The 23,481-nt window shown below is 54.5% G+C and overlaps 1 protein-coding gene across 3 annotated transcripts in view; it reads left to right on the plus strand.

The window, feature by feature from the left end:
* PRDM16 (PR/SET domain 16) overlaps window positions 1-23,481 on the plus strand; it is a 338,468-nt gene that overhangs the window by 155,649 nt on the left and 159,338 nt on the right. For all 3 annotated transcript variants that reach the window (XM_043485212.1, XM_043485215.1, XM_043485213.1), the window contains exon 3: window positions 4,819-4,869. In XM_043485212.1, coding sequence (XP_043341147.1) covers window positions 4,819-4,869 — 51 coding nt within the window. The remainder of the gene's footprint in view (window positions 1-4,818; window positions 4,870-23,481) is intronic.

Here is a 23,481-nt window from a genome sequence, read left to right on the forward strand (position 1 = left end):
AGGAGCCGTCCGCCCCAGACTTGTCCTAATGAGGCCCTGCCACTCCACAGAGGTCGAGACAGAGGCCCCCACTCCTGGCCAGCCGGGGGGTGGGGGGTCTGGGGAAACTGGGGTGAGTCCAGCTAAAGCCCTTGCACGGGGCTCGGGTTTTTTGTTGGCCAACAGAGAAAGCAGGCAAGGTAGGACTTGACTATCACTCAAGCTGGGCTGGTTCCTCCTGTCTGATCTGGGAATGGGGGGGCTCCCAATACCCCGACTTTAGGGTCCTGAGCAGGAGACTTGGGAAGTGCCTCCTGGGAAGGGAGGGGAGGGCGGAGATGCAGGGCTGGGAATGTAAACAGCTTGCGGAGGAGACCTATATGCGTTTCAGGCCGGGCCCTCTGAAGGAGCCTGGTCCTTTTTCGTGCAGTACTTGACTGTGTAAATATTTTTCTTAGGAGTAAAGAGAGAGTCTCCATTCATTGGGTAGGATCTCACTTGAAAGAACTGAGAAGTATCTGTTTAGCCATAAAAGCGAAAAACAGTGTCCAAGGCGCCTTTCAAAAAAATCATTTCTGTAGCTCAAACACAGCCAAGTGGAGGTTTTTTTTTCTCCTTTTTTTTTTTTTTAATGCAAAAAATAAATAAATATGACCCGCTCCCAGTTGAGAGCTCAAGAGTTTGTGTCAACACCGTTGGAGCCTTTGCTCTGGGAGCCAGAGTGGGCTGGCCGGTGACTAACTGCCCTGACGGTTCCCGGGGGCGCTGCCAGTAGGACACCACCCAGGCCACACCCCGGCGGGGGGGCGGGGTGGCAGGGGGCTCCTGCGAGCTTCTGGCTGGGGTTCAGGTGTGACTCTGGTCGGAAGGGTCAGTGTGTGGCTCCCTTCCACCCAACGCACCACCCGGCAGCCTCCCAGCCTGTTCCTCTGGATTCAGAAGGCCGGATTCGGATGTGGCCGCCAGCACCCCAGCAGCTCTTTGACCTTTGCCCTGTCGCTCTAACTCCCAAGACTCTGTCTCCTATCTCTAAAGCCGGGGTAACCCCAGCTTGCACCCAGATGGGGCTATCGGGAGCAGGACGGGGAAGCCGCCTTGGAGGCGCCCGAGCAGCAACCCCCCAGAGCCCCCACCCGAGGCTCCCAGAACGACTGCCTGCACCGTTCTCCGGTCACCGCTACAGCCCAGCGCCGGCCACTGCGGCATTTACATCAGGGAATGTGGCTATCATGGTAGGACTTGGACTTGGTCAGAAAACAGCCTGAGAATTGTTCTTGAGAAAGCTCGTCTTCCCAAGAAGGGAGGATGCACACGCGAGGCCGTGGGCATTCTTTGCAGGAATTAAGATGACCTGGCAACCGGGAGGTTTGATGGATTCTGATCGGCAGTTCATTGGGTCCATTTGAGGGCACTGCTTAGTTGGTCTAAAACCCTCCTATGACGGGAGGCCATGTGTGGTCCAAAGCAGCTCACCACGGGCTGGGGGTGGTGGTCACCAGCTTCAGGCTTGACCTGTCTGCCCGGAATGTGTCCCCCAGTCTCCTGGAAGGTGGCAGAATGAGGCTCAGGGCTAGGCCAGCTTGGGAGGGGGCTCCTTCCATCAACCCCTGGGGCCCCCGCCCTGCCTCCCAGGACAGCCTTGGGCAATGACCTGCACAGATGGCCCTAGCCCAGCCCACAGAGGCCCCTTCAAGGGGAGGGGCCTTGTAATCAACTTTTAGCCACTTCTAGACACAGACACACCTCTTTGGGTAAAAATGTGGCTTTAGCATTGGACAGAGAGGAACAGGGTAGAGAGGCCTGGGCTTCAAAGCCAAGAGGAAGAGGTCAGTAAGTGAGAACACTTGATGACCTCTTGGACCACAGGCCGGACTGGAGGAATGGGCACTTCATCTGCTTCTCTCTGGTTTTGGAAGCCACGTGTTCGGAGCTCTATCTGGGTTTCCTCCTGTGTGTACGTTTTCAGATCCTTTAATAACAGACTATTTCGAAGGGAGAGAAACCTTCTGGGATTCGTTTGTGACACCGAGCAGAAAGCCTAGCCCCCTCAGGGGACATGCCAGAACTCCAGAGCTGTGAGCATATGGATGTCTGTGTATGTGTGTCTCCTCTGGGCTGACTTTTCGGAGAACAGAGGCTATTTATTTTAAGAGTCAAAAAAAGATGCTTTGAGCAATCCCACTTAGCTCAGTCCTGGCACCAAGACCCTTGAGAGAAGCAAATGCTCCAGGTCAAACCTCACTTTTTTGGCTAAACTACTTAATCAAAACACACCTAATACTTCTGCTGGTGCGGAGACGGGCTTGAGAGCAGAGACCACCACTGCCAACAGCTGGCTGGCCAGCAGTGCCTGTGCCGAGGGCTCGGCAAGCAAAATAAAGAGGGTTTTCAGCAAAGCGGTGGACTTGGCAGCGAGAAGGCTGGGACAGAGGCTCCAGAAGGGGTGCATGAGGCAGACTTTCACCCGAGGTCAGAGGGTCAGTGAGGAGCAGGGGTGATGGTGGTCACACCTGCCAAGGTGGCCATCACATCAGGAGGAGGGGGAGGCAGAGAGAAGTTGCCGGGACAGGATGGTCCTGGGACCCACTCACATCTCCTGGCAGGAGGCTGACTTCCTCTGTATGGGAGTGTCGGCCAGCTTGGGCTTAATGCCCCAAGCTCTCTCTGTATCGCACTGTTGGATGGGTCTCCATTCTGCAGCCGAAGCACCCCAAGCTGGGCCTGCCCAAGGGGAGCCCAGGGCCAGGCTCAAAGGAGCAGCAGAGAGACCCTCATGTGCCTGGTCCCACCAGCCTGGCCCTGCACTGAGAGCCTCCTCTGTTCCATCTCTCTTGCTCCGCGTGTTGTACTGGCATCTTGACCTTCAGGGATAGTACCATTGGAACACCCACTTCTGTACCCCAAGCCTGGAGCTTTGCTACCAGCACAGGCCCTCTAGCCATGCGCAGGAAATGCTCTGAACACTCTTGTCTCCCAAAAGCAGCCTCCAGTTTCCAGCTGCCCCCCAAATCAATAGCGACTGTGGCAGTGCCATGAGCTGGGCCCGGCTGAGAAGTCCAACTCCTCAGTGTCCGCAGGACAGTGGCCTGGTGGTCAGCATGCTTGCTGGGCGTCTCTGCAGGAGGTCTCCGAGGCCCCTTCCCTGGGAGGGGTCGCAGCAGCAAGGCAACGAGGAGTGACGTTGCCAGGTCTTCAGGCTCGGGCTCCTCCATGGCGGGCTTTGGGTGGGGACCTGCTTTGTCCTTCACAAGGGGACAGGATCCGGGAAGGGGAGTCGCTCAGATGGGTGGCCCCTTCCGCAGTTTTGCCCTGGGCCCTGGAGACTGTGAGGCTTAGAAAAATTAACACACAGTGTTTCTCCCTCTGATTCAAGCCACCCTGTCATAAGGGGCAAGTGGGTGAACTGCAGGACTTGGGGCCCGTGCTGGAACCTTCAAATCTGCGTGATGCTGACAAGGGTCTCCAGACGGGGTGCAGGCCTGAGCAACCTGGAGGAGGAGAGTGGTCCATCTCCTTCCCTGGGGGGCATGGCCTCTTCTTGGACAACACAGGCTCTCCTGGGACCCAGGCAGTCTGCCTCTCTCCTCTTGTCCCAGGGCTGACCGGGCTCCAGCCAACCTTCTTGGCTCTGAATTTGGGAGTGAAAAGCAGACAGACAAGAGGACTGCCTCACTGGCCTGTCAGCTGGCAGAGCTAAGCCCCCAGGTCTGAAGCTAGCTTGTCTCCCCCGGGGCCTGTCCACCCGGGTCCAGTAGGGCCTGAGTACCTAGGTACCTGACCTCTCGCTGGCCCTCCTGGAGAGACTTTCCTGGTGTGTCCGTGTCTGTCTCTTCTGCCTCATTCTCTGTTTTCACTCCTAGTCGCATTCCAAACCACAATTTCAGAATCTATTAAAAGAAACATAAAATCCCCAATTGGTTAGAATTCTCAACATTTAAAAATATGACTTATTGTTATTACAGCTGAGTCTGGGCAGATCTGCCAGCATTTGGAACGGAGCGTCTTGGTCCTCTGACCTGACCTGCATGGTCACTGGCAGGCACTCTGCTCCGAGCTTGTCGTTCAAGAAGCAATGGTGTCATTATAAGGGGAGGGGGAAAAAAACCCCTGGGTTTGACCCCATTTCTCTTCTTATTCTCCAAATATTGGTTTCCATCTTGGTTTCTATTCTTACGGAAACGACATCACAAATTTATATACGTGTCTGTGCAGGGTACTTGTGATCCAAAAGGGAAAGTCCTGTTGATGCTGCTAATTTGTCAGTTTGCATAGCTTAGAAAGGACTCTGGGACCCGTCACTGAAACGTCACCCTCTGGAGTGGAACTGGGTGGTTTTGAGGAGGAGTTGCCAGCCAGGCAAAATGCTACAGCTCTTCAGAGCTGAGCCAAGGAAAGCTCCAAGTCGAAGCCATTGGGTGGAAGAAAGACCCAGGGTGGCTAGCACTTTCCTCGATGCCCCAAGTCCATGTCCATGCCCTAAGTCCACCATCCCAGGGTGGGATGGTGGTGGGAGGAGAGAAGACTTCCTGCTGCCGCCACTGCCCACTGCTGGGGTAGGGGCTCACTCCAAGAAATAAGGAAGGAGCCCCTTACCTATTTCAAGCACCACAGTGCCCCTGACCACACGTGCAGTCTGTACCCAGTCACCACAGTGAGCTCCACAGTGTGGCTCCTCCCTGTGATCGGGGAGGACCCCAGTTCTCTTATTATGGAGAAGCCACCTGCCTTACTCCAATTATTTCAGAGCTCGCTTGCTCTGCCCACATGTGTATAGCCCACTGTAGCTCGAGGACCGTGCTCAGTCGGAAACTAACAACCCGTTTCCAAATTGTTTTGCAGCAAATGCTGACGGATGCGGAGGTGTCATCGCAGGAGGGCTGCATCCAAAAGGTAGGCAAGCTGGTTCTGCGCCTTCTCCCCTCCTGTCGAGCCTGCACTCTGGTTGAGCCTGCGCTCCCGAGTGTGAGGCCATCTGTGGTTGGTCGAGCGCGGGATTCCCCAGGGATCAGGACGGATGCTGGTTTTCATGGTGTAGCAGGTAGCAAGCAGCTCGCTTCACAGAACCAACCTGGTTCCGGAGAACCAAGGCGAGCCCTGTACGTGTGGCAATGCTTTGGGCTAGTCAGTTGCATAGAAATGAAATAAATGCAGATTGTGTTTATTTAAATATCTTCACTGGATACTCACATGAAAAGAATATAGAGAAGAAAAGCACAATTGGCTGCAGATTCAACAAAGCCTTTCGCTGTACTCAGTCTCCGAAGATGGCTCAGGCACCTTGTTGAGTAAGCAAAGCGTTGGTCGACAGAAAAAGTGTCAATGTGGGCATTGTCCCCTGGTGATGGGTAACAACCGTTTGACAAACACAAGATCCGAAAGGCCCAGACAGTGGGCCAGGCCCAGAAAAACAGCCCCCCACCCCAGGGAAGCACACACCCGCAGGCAGGCACATTCCTGCATGTGCATGCTAGGCAGACAGCAGAGGGGAGGGGAAAATCACCTCAAACCCCGAAGCCATTTGTCAGCTAGAGTTCAACATCCAGAGAATTTGGGCCATCCTTGCATGAGTATATACATGTACACACACACATCCACACAGAAAAACACATGCACACATACACAAACACATAGACACACACTTGTAGAGACACAGACATGCACACAATACAGACACACAAACACACAGATATAAACACATGGGTAGCTGATGCAGTCAGTAGCATTAAAATAGCCTTTTTTCTCCTGGCATCTTGACTTCAAAGCATCGTACAGACCAAGCTGAGAGAGTCCATCTTCTCAGGGTACCCAGACCACATCAGTCAGCACAGCACGGACGTCTGGGATGATGGGTCAGCACAAGGCTACCCAGCTGCTGTCAGGGGCTGTTTTCTTAGTGTCAGGATCGCCGAGCTATGCTCATGAGGTGCTGTCCCCCCTCCCAGGAGGGTCCAAAAACTGCCTGAGCATACACTGCTGTCATCATGAAAAGTCCTCTTTGGGTCTGGAAGTGACAAGAAAGCAATTTGCTGGTTCCGCCGATCTCTGTGACTTTCTTCCTGTGTCTGGCTGGCTGGTTAGGGTCGGGGCAACTAGGGGAACTGCCATCCCAGGGGACTGAGTCCTAAGAGCCGAGGCCTTCCCTTCTCACTAGGGTCAACCCCAGAGACATTGATTTCAGAGAAAACCATGTGATGGGGGATGTGGTCTGACCCTGCGGTGACCTCTGGCAGGGGTGACCTCTGGCAGGGGTGACCTTCGGCCTCATTTGTCTCCATAGCGCGTCTGTGTCTGGCCCGGGGGGAAATTATGTCTGAGCAGAGCTGGGACAGAGTGTCCTCTCCCTGTCCACTGCCCAGGGGCCTGAGGCCTCTCTTCCTGGAAATGCATCCGCAGGCCCCAAAGTGAATCCCTGCCATGTCCCTCTCCCTCCCCCAACCCCCACCCTGACCCTGGGAGTGAACTCTGTTTTCTTAAAGAAGGAGGTGGCCAGAGCAACTTGAGCAGCTTCCTTGCGCCTTTCACAGCTTTCAGAGAATTGAAGTGCTTCCACCCCCCACGCAGAGAAACCACAGTCAGCTCGTCTCTCAGCTACTTAAAGGAACATGGAACCTCCATCTTCCCCGCTAAGAAGAAGCTCACACAGGGCGGGAGGTGAGAGGTGGGTCAGGAAGTCGGTTGTCCAGCCTGGGGACAAGCTTCAAGGCAGAAGGTCAAATGGTAGGGTCTAAGGTTAAGGTCGAGAGGAGAAAGGGATGCATCCTCTATCCCCTGAGGTGGTGCTGCCTCCAATGTGGCCTCTCCTTTTTACAAACGGTGGAGCTGGCGGGCCTTGGATACTGTGGCCCAGACATCCTTCCAAGAGCTCCTCACGGGGTGGGCACAAGCGCCTTTCCGCCAGGGACCCGCTCACAACTGCCCAGCTTGGCACAGCCTCCCTTCAGATGCGAACCTTCGTAAGGCCCGTTGGAAGGGTGCCCACAGAACCAGACCAGACCCCTATGGCAGCTACAGTAGCTGGGAGAGGCCAGTGCCGGGCAGCAGAGCCGAAGGTGCCAGGGCTGTGGTTGCTCTGAGAGCCTCTCTCCCATGCCCGGCCCCTGAGGCTCCGCCCTAAGGCTTTGTCCACCTCCCCTGATACCCCTGCCCTCATGGAGAAGTGCTCCTCTGAATCCCCGGACTCTCTCATCCTCACACTAAACTTAGTGTGAGGCATTTGGGGCATCAAGTGTGATGGGGTGGGTGCCCTGGGTTATGTTGGTCGATGATCAAAACCTAAACCTGGTGTCTGGAGCCATTTGATTACTTCCCAGAGAGGGAAGGAGGTGCTGAGAGAGACTCAGGTGCAAAGGCAGCTGGGGTGCCATAGCGGGGGCCAGAAGACAGTCAGTGCAGACTTCTCTTGAGCTTCTTTCCAAGTGGAAGGTCGCAGCTGTGTCCCTTACAGCTTTGGAGATGCACATGTGCTTGTTACATGAGAGGACCGTATATGCCTCAGCATGCTAAGGACTAATTTAGGGTATTCCTTGGTGATAGGAGATAGATCCCATTTATCAGTCTTGTAGTTTAGGATTTTGGTGTCTGGCTGAACAGGGCCTCTCCTCCTCCAAAGATACATCTGGGGACGTTAAGGTCCTCAAGGGAAGCGCTGAGGCTATGTAGCCTGGGGTTGGCCAGCTGACACCTCTGAGCATCACTTATTCCAACTTCAGGATTCACTGAACCACACTTTCTGCTGTTTATCAGCGTCATGGGACCCCATAAACTGTAGCCTGCCAGGCTCCTCTGTCCGTGGGATTCTCCAGGCAAGAACACTGGAGTGGGTAGCCATTCCCTTCACCAGGGGATATTCCTGACTCAGGGATCGAATCCAGGTTTCCCACATTGCAGGCAGATTCTTTACTGTCTGAGCCATCAGGGAAACCCTCAGTGAAATGTAACTAAGGCTAATTAATTCAATCAGTGGCTGGACACAACAGATGCAGAAAGGGTGATGTTTTGTAGGAAGCGGTGGTTATAAATTCTTGGTATTAAAGAACCAGGATGCTGAAGAGGCTGTGGACTCTACCTGTCAGAGTTTACAGGGGACAAAATCCAGGCTCAGGGAGGCTGGTGGTGCCTATATCCACAGGGGAGGCAGGATTCTAAGCCAGGATCTCTGGTGCAGAGCTGGGCTCACATTGGAGAGATAGCGGCTGCAGCCTGGGAGCCGGCCCCAGGCTTGGCCCTGCCTTGAGAACCCTCCTGCGCCCCTCCCTCGGGTTGCCTCCATCCCCAACCTGTCCTGGTCTCTTGTGTCCCTCTGTCCCCCAGTCCCCCCTGCTGCCCCCTGTGGTGCCACCAGTCCCTCTCCATTCCTCCCCCACCTCCACCCTGCCCCCTATCTTCACATTCTTGCATCCTCCTTCCACCGCCCACTGGTTCCCTGTGTCCCCTCCTCCTGTGTGCAGCACGCCCAAGCGCTCCTGCTCCACTGGGTGCCAGGCTGCCCCACACTCATCCCAGGTGTGCGTTCCGGATGCTCACGCACTTCCCTCCAAAAGTCACTTTGGCTGCAGGTCCAGCAGCATCGCCTTTTCTAGCCTCAGGCCAGGACCTCTGGGACTGCTGGCTGCAGCCGACTCTATTTAGTCTCTGTTTACTTAGAGGGAAAGCCCGGGGCTCCTGGAGAGCAAACATCTGCGGGAGATAATCTAGGAGCTGTCCATCCATCACTGGGGGCGCCTGGCTCCCTGGAGAGCCCGCCAGAGCCTGAAATAAAAAGGCCGGGCGAAGAGGCTTTGGGGACAAATAAAGAGCTGTGTTAAGGGCCCGCTGAAAATGGATGGAAGACATTATTAAGACTCAATGGCCGTCTTATCAAAATCCAATAGGATAGACATTTGGCAAAAGGCTTAAATTTATTCTTTGACTTTCTGGAGGGCTTGAATTTATCCGTTAACAAGAGTGTAGTCCACCCGGGGAGATGGTATCAGCTGAAAGAATTTTGATTCAATCTCTTTGGTGATATGAAAGGGGGAAACACCAGGCCCCCAATGGCTGCCCCATTGTCTCGTTTTATCTTGTTTTCTTTGACCGTCTTGAAAAGGAAGGACATGTTAATACAGTACAACAGGCAGAAAATGCAGAGGGAAATGACCTTTTTCTTTTTTTATTTTTGTGTTTTCTTCTCCCCTGCTTCTCTACCCACACTGACCCCCTGCCTCTCCAAAATAAATAAATGAATCAGGAATTCGCATCCGTGGGGCTGAGGTCTGAACCGGGACAGGTGCAGCTCCAGAGGCATTGTAGTTTGGAGTCACCTCAGCCAGTGAGCTAGGCCAGGGATGGGGAGCTCAAGGCTTGGAGGGAAAGTCAAAAATAAATTGAGCTAATAAAGCCCTGCTGTTGGAGTGGGACCATGATGAGTCCATAAATCTCTCCCTGTTATTCCGCACAAAATGCTACAGGTCATAAAAGTCATCCGATAGCCCAGCCTGGCGTTCTCCAATAGGGTGATGGATTGATAATTACGATAATTCTCGAAATGATTATTTGGACGTGAGGACCTTGGCCTGTCCCACTGGGCTGTTGTACGTGTGTGTTTTCTACCACCTGACCCAGGCGAAAAGCCTCCGGTAAGGGGCATCCTAAGGTCTCCTGGGTCCCTCCCTGGGGAACCTGGGGACTAATAAAGATGGCCAGGAGCCAGAAGACCAGGCAGGTGGGAGCAGAGATGGACAGGCAGCGGCCAAGTGTCTTGTGCAGCAGTTAGTTGAGAAGGCTGCACACCCCAGGTCTCAGCCAGGCTGCCACCAGGCTGTGCCTTGGGGGTTTGAGTCCAGCACACAAACTATCCAGGTGTTTGTGATCTATGACCCTCTATGTGGTTTATTCCCTTTGCGTTGTTTTTCCCCTGGAGGAAGCTAAGGTCTTTTCCAGGTGGCTGGAGGGCGAGGAAGGCAAGCGGTGAGGGAAGGATTGTGGCTGGAACAAGAGATGGGGAGACCAGTCAGCCCCGAGGCTCCAGGACAAGGGGTCGGGGAGCATGTGTCCCAGTCAGTCGGTCTTACTGGGACCGGAACAAGCCAGACTGTCCCTGTTAGGCTTTGCCTGTGCCAGCAAGGTTACTTTTAGAAATCCTTTCTGTTCCCCTTTACCACCACCCCCCATCCCCCCCACCCTCACCCCCCACCCCAGGCTGCAACACCTAGGAGCCACCCAGGTGCTAGAATTCAATCGCTGTTTACCTACTATGCAAGTTCTTCCTGAAAAAAATTCCAGCAAAGTCCCAAGCCCTAAGAGGCCTGGGCTCACAATTAATAATTTGCATGTGGGATCGGTTATGTCTTTATGAAATCAAAGTGTGTTTAGCTGCCACGGAGACAGCTCCGAGTTGATTTTGATAATCTCAGGCTGAATAGACTCACTTCGTTCCAGCAAAGCCCCGGACAAAGGCTGGACAGTGGCTGAAAGCCCTTCGGAGACAGGCCTCCTTTTCCTTTGTCGGGGGGCTGCTGATAAAAGGGCCGGGAGTCCATTAATTCAGTGAATGAACATATAGTAAAGTCAGTCCCCTCTTGAGAACAATAATGTTGAGGTCAGCTTCGGTTGCCATGGAAACTAAGTACTCCTAAGAAGTTTGCATCCTTGATTTTGCTGAATCAAAGGCTGCAGAGTGGAGAGGTGTAATGGGGCCAAGACGCAGAAAGTCGGAAAGCCCCGCCCCCACTGGTCCCCTTCCCGCGAAGGCGGCTCTGGGCTGGTGGCCTTGGGGACCCTCAGCCGCTGGGGACCAGCCCCAGGTCTGGCTCTTACCCCTCCCCCGGCCCCTCCTGGAGGCCTCTTTTTTTCACGACTGTAGAGGCTTATCTGAAGAGGCCCTTAGGCATGACTCTGGTGCCCGGGGCAGGGCAGAAAATCTAGCCTGAGGGAGGGGCCACAGCCTGAAAGCCTCCACCTCAGTGCCCCCGATGGACTCTGCCCTCTGGCCACCTCACAGCACCTGAACTTGGCCTCTGGCGGGCGGGTGTGGGGGCGGGAATGGCGGTGGTGCTGTGGCCCCTTCCCACCCCAAGCAGATAAGGGTGATTAATGGGCCAACAGCAGTAGGGAGGTGGAGGCTGAGTTACAGGCAGGTCTAGGCTGGGTGCCGATGTTTTAAATGTGAATTTTTGTATTCTGTCTCCCCAACAGTTGGGCTGATTTTACTTACCCTTCCCCCCAAGGGGTACCCGAAATCAGCTTAAACCATCAGATCAAGCTGGGAAGAGATGCAGGTATTATATTTCCTTTGCAGTAGTTTATTACCTACTGTAGACATATGTATCTGAGGAAGGCTTTATCTTAGCTGGACTGGCCCTCAGCTTGGGGGGCAGGGACTCAGAGCAGGCAGAGAGAGGGGAAGTTGTTCAGACAGACCCACTCTACCCGAGGACCTTGCCTGGGGTGGGGGGAGGAATGAGAGGTGCGCATTTCTTCTTTTTTGCTGCTGAGAAAGCACAGAACCGATTTTCTTTCTCCTACTGAAGCAGCCCTTATGAAACCTGCTGAAAGACTTCTGGACTGCAGCTTGGGATGGAGGTCCTAGAGGAGGGAGGTGGGCATGAGTGGCCCAGAGCCCAGCAGGCAGAACACCCTCCTTGGGAGCTGGTGACATGGGGACTCCTCTCTGTGGTCAGGCCCTTTCCTCACCCTGCTGACCCTCTGCTCAAACCTCAAAGCAGGACAGATAAAGTGTCACTGATTTCAAAGGACAAATTCAGAACTTGAAAATGGGCTTTACCCGTAAAGTAGACAAAGGCCCCTCTCCTTCTCACTGGAGACCTGGGGAGGCTGGGCTGGATCTGTCACACCTGAACCTGGCTCTGCCTTGGATGCTGTGACCCTGGGCCTTGAACTTCTGCATTTCTGTTTCCTCCTCTGTAACCAGGGAGATGATAGTCACAGTCTCCAGCACCCTATGTGGCCTGGGTGTTGAGAAGATAGCGAATGGGCAGAGCTCTGGGCAGAGCCAGGCCTGCTGAATGGACAGTGGGGCCTGTGGCCCCTGTGGCTGTTGTGGGACAAGGGGGCCATTCGGCCCTGGATGGCACCAGCTGGGGCACCAGGGGCTGGGCCCCATAGCAGACACCTGCCTCTGAGATGGTGACAACACCACCTGCAGCAGGTCAGAGGTCTCTTTGCTTGCTGGGAACCACACTGGCATCTTGGGGTGACCTGGAAGCCCATGCCAGACAGCCCGGGGGAAGGTGGCTGGGAGGGGTAGGCTCTGCTGTTAGCGGGCGATGAAGAGGATTTACTGTCCACATTACCGGCTTTATACGAGGCAGATGGTGGTGTCAATAACTCCATCATGTTCAGGTGGGTGCAATGGTGAGTTAATTAAATTGTGCCGTGCTATTAGGAGAGAAAAATATATCAGCTCGAGGCCTGCTCAGCGTCTTCTGCTTTGAAGGCAGACACATGTGTGTCCATGGCCGTTGCTGGCTCCAGGGCGTGTCCTCTGCCCGCGGCACCGGGAAGCCTCCAGACTCACCTTTGCTCCACAGACCCGCCGGCAGCTCATCAGTGCACTTGTTATCGGTCTGAGTGTAAGGTTGACTTCTGGTTTTACACACACTGACTGTCAAGATGGCCTGTCCCTCTCCAGGGTGAAGGGTGGCAGGGCGGGTGCACTGAACCCTGGGGCCCGTCCCATCACTGGTCTCCTTGAGCTGTGTGTCACTTCCTCCTGGGGTGTGGACAGAGCACCCAGGCCTCCGGGGAGGGCCAGTTTCCTGAGGTCCCCTTGTGCCTCTGATGGTGTCTCTGCGAAGGTCTTGGGGCCTGTGGGCACGTGGTTTCCAGGCAGGGCCCTGGGCGGCCCCTGGGCCGAAGAGGCTGCCGTTGCTTCTCTTGGCCCAGGACTCAGCTAGGCGAGGAGGGCCTCGTCCTCCCATGGGGGTTGCGTGGGGGAGTCTCTGAGGCTCACTTGGCAGGTGGTAACTCTGGGGAAGGCTGTGTCCTACCCCTGCCACCGCCCCGCCCTGAGAAGTCTCCTGCTGCCGCAGGCCTAGGGATCTGGCAGGGCCACTGGCCACTCAGGTCACCACCACTCATGACTTCTGTGAGATGTGATGCTGGCTCCCTGAGTATGGGTGACACAGGTGTGTGAGGCACAGGTGTGTGTGTGGCCCAGGTGTGTGTGATGCAGGTGTGTGATGCAGGTGTGTGTGGCACAGGTGTGTCTGAGGCCCAGGTGTGTGTGATGCAGGTGTGTGTGGCACAGGTGTGTGTGTGGCCCAGGTGTGTGTGTGGCGCAGGTGTGTGTGATGCAGGTGTGTGAGGCACAGGTGTGAGAGGCACAAGCAGGTGTGATGCAGGTGTGTGTGAGGCACAGGTGTGTGTGTGGCCCAGGTGTGTGTGATGCAGGTGTGTGTGTGGCACAGGTGTGTGAGGCACAGGTGTGTGTCTGGACCAGGTGTGTGTGATGCAGGTGTGTGTGTGGCACAGGTGTGTGTGTGGCACAGGTGTGTGTGATGCAGGTGTGTGAGGCACAGGTGTGAGAGGCACAAGCAGGTGTGATGCAGGTGTGTGTGAGGCACAGGTGTGTGTGTGGCCCAGGTGTGTGTGATGCAGGTGTGTGTGGCACAGGTGTGTCTGAGGCACAGGTGTGTGTGATGCAGGTGTGTGTGTGGCACAGGTGTGTGTGATGCAGGTGTGTGAGGCACAGGTGTGTGTCTGGACCAGGTGTGTGTGATGCAGGTGTGTGTGTGGCACAGGTGTGTGTGTGGCACAGGTGTGTGTGATGCAGGTGTGTGAGGCACAGGTGTGTGTATGAGGCACAGGTGTGTGTGAGGCATAGGTGTGTGAGGCACAGGTGTGTGTGTGGCCCAGGTGTGTGTGAGGCACAGGTGTGTGTGTGGCACAGGTGTGTGTGATGCAGGTGTGTGTGGCACAGGTGTGTGAGTTTAGGTGTGAGAGGCACAGGCAGGTGTGGCACAGGTGTGTCTAAGGCACAGGTGTGTGGCACAGGTGGCTGAGGGACAGGTGGGTGCTGGGGGAGGGGCCTGTGGGCTGGCCAGCACCTGGTCCTGAGCCCACAGGCTCTGCCCCGCTCCCTCGGCAGCTTCGGGCTCACGTTGCTGTGGGCTGACGGTGCCTTGTGCTGATGTGCTGGGGGTTCGGGATGGGTGTTGGGGAAGAAGGACAGCAGACACGTGAGAGGGAAAGTGGAATTTGAGCCTCGCTTGCCCCCAGCGAGGCTGCCCCTCCCACCACAAGCCCTGGGACCTGGGCACTGCTGGTGTTCTGGCCACTGTTGTGGTCCCTGTTGTCAGCCTGCCAGGCTCTTTACACCCGTCCACTCATTTACCCCAGTCTCCCCCAGGTACTATTACTCCCACTTCACTGCATAGAAGATTAAGTTGCAGACAGTTTGTCAGTTGCCTAAGGCCACAGGATTCAGTGGAGAAGCCAGGGATTTTCCAGGGTCAGCCACATGACCCCAAAGCAGGTATCCCTGAGTCTCACGTTATACAGTGTATTTCCCTCCAGACATGGAGACACAGCTCATCTAGACACTCCTTCAGGAATTGGGTTTGGATAAATATAAGTGAAAGGCTTCCCTCATAGCTCAGTTGGTAAAGAATCTGCCTGCAGTGCAGGAGAGCCAGGTTTAATCCCTTGCTTGGGAAGATACCCTGGAGAAGGAAACGGCAACCCATTCCAGTATTCTTCCCTGGAGGATCCCATGGACAGAGGAGCCTGGCGGACTACAGTCCATGGGGTCTCAAGAGTTGGACTCAACTTAGCAACTAAACCACCAAATATGAATGAACTCAGAGAAAGGCAAGAGTGTGTTGGGCTGGAATAATTGAAGTTGGTTTATCAGTCAGCTATTACACAATGGCACTGTGTAACAGACCACCCCACACCCTTAACACAACACTCGGTGACCCTCACCCATGTGCAAGTTGGCTGACCTAGGTGGAGCTCGGCTGGGTTTGGTTCCAAGCTGATGGTTGGATCCAGTTTCCTCCCTGTCCAGTGGGGTTCAGGGGCGTGTTGTTTTGGTGATGATGGCAGGAGAGAAGGAGGAGGCGACACACATCAACATCATGTCCAGGCTCAGATGGCGTCCATGGCCGTTCTGCTCATACCCGCTGAGGCCAACCACACAGGATGGGAAAGTGCTCTCTGCCTCCCACTGGAGGGGTGTAGTCACAGTAGACGGGTGGGGGGGTAATGCGTTTATGGCAGCAGGCTTCCTGGAGGAGGTAGCCCTGGGGCTGACACAGGGCCAGTTCCCAGGCTCAGGCTGAAGCCGGGAGAATTACTCGAGGTATGTGGAAACAGAACGGAGCCTGTGGCAAAGCTCAGAATAAAAACCAAAGCCCCCCCCCCAAAAAAAAAGAAAAAGAAAAACCAAAGCCCAGCCCGCTGCCCTTGTGCAGTCTGTCTCATGGGTGCAGCTCTTCCACTCCGCCTTTCCACAGATCCCTTGGAGGCTCATAACCCTTGAGAATGACTCTCTGGTCCTCAGAAGGAGGCTCGGTGCAAGTCGCCAGGGGAAAGCGATGCCGGGCTGGTTGTGGGAGATGTCCCAGGTCGCTTTGTTGGCAGGAATTCCGGAGGCCTGCATCTGGGAAGGAGACTGAGGAACCAGCCAGGCTTCCTCTGGTTGACGTTGACGGATGGGTCATGAGGCTGACGGAGGTAGGCAGGATAAACACGTCCCTGAAAGAGTCACTCAGATACCAGCATTAACAAGAGAGGTTTGCTCTTAAGCCACAGAAGGACATGGAGGAACTCTAAATGCATATTATTAAGTGAAAGAAGCCACTCTGAAAAGGCTACATGTGATACCATCCCAACTCCATGAAATTCTGGAAAAGGCAAAACTATGGAAACAGTGAAATATTGGTGGGTTAGTGGGAGAGTGGGGTGAATATAGGAGCACAGAGGGTTTTCAGGGCAGTGGTGCTGTAGGATACCATACTTGTAGATCCATGTTATCATGGATTTATCCAAACCCCCAGCTGCACAACAGCAAGAATGAACCCTAGTGACAATCAGAGACTTGAACAGATGATGTATCGATATTGGCTAAGTGGTTACACTAATGCAAGATGATAAAAATAGGAGAAGCGAGTGGCGGGTAATGGGAGGAGATGAGGGAGGAGACGGGGGGTGCATGGAAATTCTGCACATTCCACTCGTTTTCCCATAAACCGAAAACTGATCTAAAAAAATGGCTATTACTTTTTTAAAAAAGGATTTCAGAAAGTGGTGTATTATACACACACACATCTTATATAAAATATATACTCAAAAATAAGGATATACATAATATGGAAAGTCTGGAAGGAAATATACAAAAATAGTAACATCACTCTTTGTGGTGATATAATGGATGATTTTTTTTAAATAGTATCTGTATGGGATATTTTCGTTATTAAATATGATAAGTTGAGTAAAGTGCTTACATGGTTCCTGATCTGTGACAACACTCTAAGTGGCAAAGGACCTAATGCTTTGGTGACCATGGTCGTTTCACAGGGAGCATTCCCGATAGTTAGGTTATTATCTCCTTGTGGTCCAGGGTTCCCCCTGCCTTCCTGCGGGCTCCATCAGTGCTGTTCACCCACGTGTGTGACTGTGCCTTCCAGAACCGAGGTAGGTTGGGCCTTCTGCCTGCCCTGTGGTAGGCTGAGCCATCTGGCCAGTGGCAATGAGAGATGCAGGTGACGTCTAGCTCAGCAACCAGTGGCCAGCAGGATACCCTGCAGTGGTCTCTGAGCTTAGACGCTGCACCCAGAAAGCTCTGGATAACTCCAGATGACTGAGCAGAGCTGCCCTGTGCGTCACACCAGGCAAGCAGCAGGAATGCAGCTTTGGTCAGGTTTCTGCATCTCAGAGGCTATTTGTTTAGGGGGCATAACCTCACTTAACCTTATTGATTTGTTTAGAGAATCACTGGTGCTTTATCCACTTCTGCATCATCTCAAAACACCCTTCATTCATTCACTCATTCACTCACTCATGCCTTCAACAAATGGTTGTGACAAATTGTGTCCAACTCTTTGCAACCCCATGGATTATAGCCCTCCAGGCTCCTCTCTCTGTGGGATTTGCCAGGCAAGAATACAGGAGTGGGTTGCCATTTCCTTCTTCAGGGGATCTTCCCAACCCAGGGATGGAACCTTGTCTCCTGCACTGGCAGGCGGATGCTTAACCATGGAGCTACCGGTTCAACAGATGGATCCCAAGCACCTACTGTGAGCAGGACGCTGTCCCCGGTGCTGGAGACAGCAGACTGTGTTCTAGCAGATCTCCGCCCCACGGCTCAGGTTCTGAGACCTGTCACCCGTGCAGAGGGGCTTCCATAGCCTTTGTCCTTTGTCCCCGGTTCCCTGGGGAGGCCCGGTTGCAATGCTTCAGGTCAGACACTCCTCTTGTGGTGGACGAGCTTCCGTAAGCCTCTTGTGCTGTTTGCGCTGTGCATTTCAGGCAAAAATGCCCCATCTTGTCACATGGGCTTGTCCTTATCCATAGGCTGGTGCTTCTGTGTGTTCAGTCGCTAAGTTATGTCCAACTTGTTGTGACCTCATGGACTATAGCCCACAAGGCTCCTCTGTCCATAGGATTTTCCAGGCAAGAATACTAGAGTAGGTTGCCATTCCCTTCTACAGGGGATCTTTCCAACCCAGGGATCAAACTCGCATCTCCGGTGTCTCCTGCATTGGCAGGCAGATTCTTTACCACTGAGCCACCTGGGAAGCCCTTGGTGATGCTAAGGAGCTGTTATTCTGGGCCATTCCTCCTTAGCGGCCCCTGGCATAGATGGGGAGAAATTGTGAAGATAACAAATTGATTTGCACCAGAAGGAATGGGAATCTTAACCTACCAGATTTGGCATGAGGGCATCATTTTCTCACTTAATAACATCTCCTTTGAACAGTCTCACCTTCAGCACCAGCTCTCCATCTGCTGATGGGACGCATCATTCCAGCCGACACAACTCCCGACAGCCGGGGCCGTACTGGCCAACGGTCCCTTCTCACCAAGTTAACAAGATATTTCTCCAGTACAGTGTTGATACATTAAGTCATAAAAGGCAGGACTTATTATTGTGTGTTGGAACCTCTCCTCTGTTGTCTCTGAGCAATGGCCAAGATTCAGAGTATGAGCCACAGAAATGTGTGCGTTGCAGGAATGGAAAATTATCGCATAAAGGAGTCTGACGTGCTGTTCATCATGGATTAGCTGAGCGTAAGGAGAAATATTCACAGACAAAAAGCAATAATGAAAGTCCACCTCTCCCGACTTGGACCAGGTGCCACGGGGACCAGCCGAGCTCACGGGTCTCAAAGTCACCGAGGATGTCCATGTGCCACGGCCAGGCCGGTGCTTGCTTCTTGCCGCTCGAACACCAGGCTCTGGGTTAGCAAGGCCCCGAAAGGGCAGATAATTATCGGAAGGGAATCTGAAGCGTGGGCACCCTGGAGAGCTACAAAAATAAAACGAGGAGGAGGAATTTTGAATAGATTTCCTCCCTTTGTATTTCTGTTTTGGACGAGAAATGCAGAGGCACAATAAAAGGGAACTGGCAAGGTGGAGAAAAACATCAAATTAGCCCTTGAAAAGGTCTGGACCAGTGGGCACATGGGGGGCTGATGGGCATCTTCGGCCCGTGTCTGTCCACGTGCGGCTTCTGGGAGGCAGGACCGGCCCCGGGGGAGGCTTGTGTCTCGCAAAGTTCACCCAGGAGGAGGGTCCAGGTGGGCACTGACTGGCAAGTCCCAGGACGCAACTTAACACCAAGTCCTCATCTGGCGTGGAGGACAGGCCTGTGTCCCGGGCAGTGACTGTGTCTCTTGTGAGCAAAGTCAGGCCACCTTGGGGCCCGGACCCAGGGGGACAGAGGCCACATCTGGGCCCTATGGCTGTGTCCCTGAGCCTGGCAACGGTGGCAAACTATGGTCATGTCTAGCGAATGTGGGGGCCCCACGGTCGCCCTGTGAAACAACTTCTCACCTTCCTAGGGTTCAGACAGGCGAGCTCACCCCCACAAGGCCTTGCAGACAGTACACAGGACACTTGTTCCACTAAAAGCCAGCAGGAAGGAGCCCAGCAAGGCACCGCGCAGGACCACCCAACTTCCCCTCCAGGCCGTCCATCCATGGTCCTCAGGGTCTGCTGGGAAGCGTGTGTCCCCAGGACCAGGCACCAGCTGTGGGCCCTCAGACGGGCAGGCTCCCGCCACCTCTCTGGTCGGTTTTACTGGTTGTCACATGCCGTGTCCCATCTTCCTGACTGTTAGTGCAGAAGATGCTACTCGTGTGTCCCTAACCCCCACTTCCTTATTAAACACCCATGATTTTCTTCCATGATTACCTTTTGGCCCCAGCGTGTCACTGCAGTACTCCTCAAGCCCCCAACCCACTCTAGTTCCCTGGTTTCGCAACACAACATATCATTTGCCTCCTCGGGAGACCCCATGGCATAGGAGGAGGGGAGCTTTGTGTCCCCTGGCCGCCCCCTGCACCCTCACACTTGGGAGTTAGAGTACAACCTTTGCCATGGTAGCTGGAGCGAGTACCCTGCCCACCCACGAGAGTGCTTCCTAGACTGCCCCAATTCCTATGCTTCTGGGGCTGGACCCACAAAGAGCATCAGAGGCAGAGAGGGGTTTGCTCAGTCTGACTCCACAGCTGTTTCTCCACTCAGCCTCCCCTGAGCTGCCCCTCAGCACACGCAAGGGGCTGTCCACAGTACTTTCTGGGGGATGGGAGGATTTGGTGGTGAAAAGAACTTCCCAGAAGGAAAAAGACTGTCAGAGGACTTTATTATAGTCTTAGGACCTCGGTTTCCTCACCTTTAAACTAGAGATGCTAATAGTTCCTGCCACAGCATCGTGGTTAGTGATAACGTGAGTTACTCTGTGCAAAGCACACTTAAAGTAGTACCTGGCACATGCTTAGGGCCCAGAGTGAGACCAAAGAGACAGTGATGATAATGTGGGTGATGGTGAGGATGATGGTGGTGATGGTGATGAGAATGGTGGAAATGGTAACCATGGTGATGGAAATGATGAAGATGAGGATGGTGGTGATGGTGATGATTGTGAGGATGGCGAGGATTGTGTCAGTGATGATGATGGTGATGAATGGTGAGGATGGTGGTGATGGTAACCATAATGATGGAAATGAGGATGGTGGTGATGGTGATCATGACCATAAAGATAGTGATGATAATGATGGTGATGATGATGGTAAGGATGGTGAGGATGGGGAAGGTGACGGTGGTGATGATGATGGTGACAAAGACGAAGATGGTGGTGAGGATGGTGATGAATAATGAGGATGATGGTGATGGTAACCACGGTGATGGAAATGATGGAGAGGTGGAAGGTGGTGGTGATAGAGATGTTGATAGTGATGACAGTGATGGTGATGAACCCTTGAGGTCCCACCAGACACCGTCATTCCACGAGGGAACCAAAGAGTCAGGAGAGGACGTCCACAGAGGGAACTAGACCGCAGGACCTCCCACACTGGCTCCGCCGTTCTGGGCGTGACCTGGGGCAAATCACTTAACCTCTCGGGGCCTTGGTTTCCGACCTGGCAATGCAGAGCAGACACTCTGTGCCCTGCTCAAGGGCCTGGTCTGGGAGGACCCTGAAGATAAGGCTCAGGGCAGCGTGGTTTCGAGTCCCTTGCAAACAAGAGGCAGCCCGAAAAGAAAAAAACAACAGGAAGCGACGGAAAGAAAACTCGTAAATGTCCCTCACACGCTGGCCCTCCGTGGTGACCTCTCACCCAGAGAAGCAGGCCTTGGGGAGTTAATAAGAAATACAGGACTTCCTGCGAGATAGCAAGTGAATTGTGAGCCGCGAATTACTTTTTTCCTTTGAAAAATGATGTAGTCAGGTCAAAATATTTTTGCGTCTCAAACACTTGAGTTCCTTTGTCCTTGAGGCTGACATGACTCGGTTTCCATGCAGCCTCACAATGCGTGGAAACATCTTTTAACCGCCAGACGGCCCTTCTGATAAGCCGGCCAATTCATAATGTGCATTTGGAAAGCTGGACGGGTGAGAAAGCAGAGGCCTTTGGAAAGTCTGTTTACTCAGCAGTGAGAGGCCCCTCACCCCCTCTGGTAAACAGGGCCTGGAGCGCTGGGTATTGAGTGCCGGCTGGGCGGGGTCGGCACTCAGGACGGCGCCCGCCCACCCTCACTCCCCACCCAGCCGGGCCCTCAGGGGGTGGGGACCAGCTCAGGCGCCCCTGGAGCCAGACTCCCAGGTGACATGCCTGCCCCTGCAGGTGACATGCTGAGACTGGGGCTGTGACATCCTGGTCGGCCTGTTGGACGAGGCAGAGAGTCTGGGGGACCTGGTATTTCCTACATGGCCACTGTCCCCAGCTCAGATCTGTCCCCACAGGGTAGGCTTGTTCAGCTCACAGTGGGACTGGACCACCGCCTGCTTGACTTCTTGGTCAGAGGGAACTTGACGGGGACCTTCCTGGGCAGTCCAGTGATTAAGACTCTGTCTCCAATGCAGGGGGCATGGGTTCGATCCCTGGTTGGGAAACCAAGATCCCACACACCGCACAACTCAGTTGTGTCCAACTCATTGCGACCTCATGGACTATAGCCCACCAGGCTCCTCTGTCCATGAGATTCTCCAGGCAAGAATAATGGAGTGGGTTGCCATTCCTTTCTCCAGGGGATCCTCCTGACCAAGGGATCGAACCCAGGTCTCCTGCATTGTAGGCAGATTCTTTACCGTCTGAGCCACAAAGAAAGCCCAAAAGAAATACATAAGTAAATAAATAAAATGCAAAGAAAAACATTTTACAAAGGGAGCTTGTTGGGCTGCGGTTCTGGGCCACAGGGCGGCAGGAAGACAAGGGTGTCCACCTCTCCATGCCCTTTCTGCTCCAAGCTGTCTGAAGTTAAACTGAAGACTCCCATGCAGGGGGTTTTCCAGGGGAAGGCAGAACTAAGTGAGCCTGGGTGCTTATACCTGCTACAAAAGGCTGGCTGTGGGGCAACATGTGAGATCAACCAGAGCCCACTCTGTAGGCGAGTAAATGAGGCACAGAGAGGGTCAGTAACCTGCGCAGTGCCACACAGCTGAGAGGTTAGAGCCAGGGCCTGAGCCCCAGTTGTCTGGCTCCGGGCTTATAGCAAGAAAACGTGCTGCTCCTTGACAGACAAGGGTCTGTTTGCGCCATCAGTGTGGTGGCTGACTTGGGGGGCTCCCTGGACCCTGAAGACCCAGGACTCCCTCTGTCAGAGCACGTGGGGGCTGGGGAGAGGGGCAGTCAGTACCCGTTTATAAGCTGATGGCCCTTCCCAGCAGAGCCAGAAGGAGCCGGTCCGGCAAGGCCCTCACGGAGTGCCTGAGGTGATGCAGACCCAGAAATCTGGGCTGGGGCCTCCCCGATGCCTCCAGGTGCCTGCACTCCCTCAGGGCTGCTCCCAGTCACCCCCTCCCCAAAACTGGCTTCCATGCTGAGGGATCATGAGAAGAGCAGAGCTTGCAAAAACCCAGAGACAAGCCCCAAGCCCACACGAGTGCCCTTTGTAGAGGAAGTAGTGTAGGGAAGCCCTAAAGTGAACAGGGTGACACCAGTAATAATAATAACAACAACAGCAGACAACAGGAGTGCCCTGCAGCCTGGGTCCTCCATCCATGGCAGCTCTGAGTTGGTCCACACCCTCCAAGTTGCTGCCAGGCATGGAACAGGCTGGAAGCTGTCCACTCTCTGCACTGTCCCCGGGGGCCCGCCTGCCCGCATACGGGAAGGTCTGTCTGTGGCAGGACTGCTCCTGGGCCAAGGGCCTGCCCACACGGTGGCTCCTCTGGGCAGGGCCTCTGCTCCAATGCAGTCAGCACACACCTGAGCATCCCCTCAGGGCCTGGCCCCCCTCTGCCTCCAAGTGTGTCCCCCATGCTCCCCCAGGAGTGCTCCTTGTGCTCCCCCAGGACATATCGCTGGCCCCAGAGTGGCATCTGCCTGGGTTCCAGTTGCACCAAAGGCCCAAGGGTGCGAAGGCCGTTCTGAGAACATGGTTGGCTGACAGGGACCAGCATGACAGCCTGAGGATCCAATTGCCCTGAGGCCAGGTCTCCGCTCTCCCCCGGCTCTGCTGTGGCCTTACCCCAGGTGTGGGAAAGTGAAGCGCAGCCCGGAATTCCGGGACAATCCCAAATATGTAGGGAACGCTGCTCTCCTGTGGGGCATCCAGACCAGACGGGACCACCTGTCGGGTGGTGGGAAAGCTGCTCCCACCGCCCTGGGCACCTTCCGGCTGCAGGCTGCAGGCTCAGAGCAAGGCCACTGCTGGCCACTGGGCCTCTGTCCCCTGGGCCCGGCCCCTACCAACACAGCCCCCAGAAAACCCAGACAAAGCGCCTCCCACAGTGGGTCCCCCCCGTGTCCCACTGTGACTCCCTGAAGACGCGGCTCACAACCCCTCTAGGCACAGCAGTCTCTCCCTGGCCAGCCTCATGCTTCACACTCTGCAGAG

Source organism: Cervus canadensis, chromosome 13, assembly GCF_019320065.1.
Source record: "Cervus canadensis isolate Bull #8, Minnesota chromosome 13, ASM1932006v1, whole genome shotgun sequence".
NCBI classification, from domain to species: Eukaryota; Metazoa; Chordata; class Mammalia; order Artiodactyla; family Cervidae; genus Cervus; species Cervus canadensis.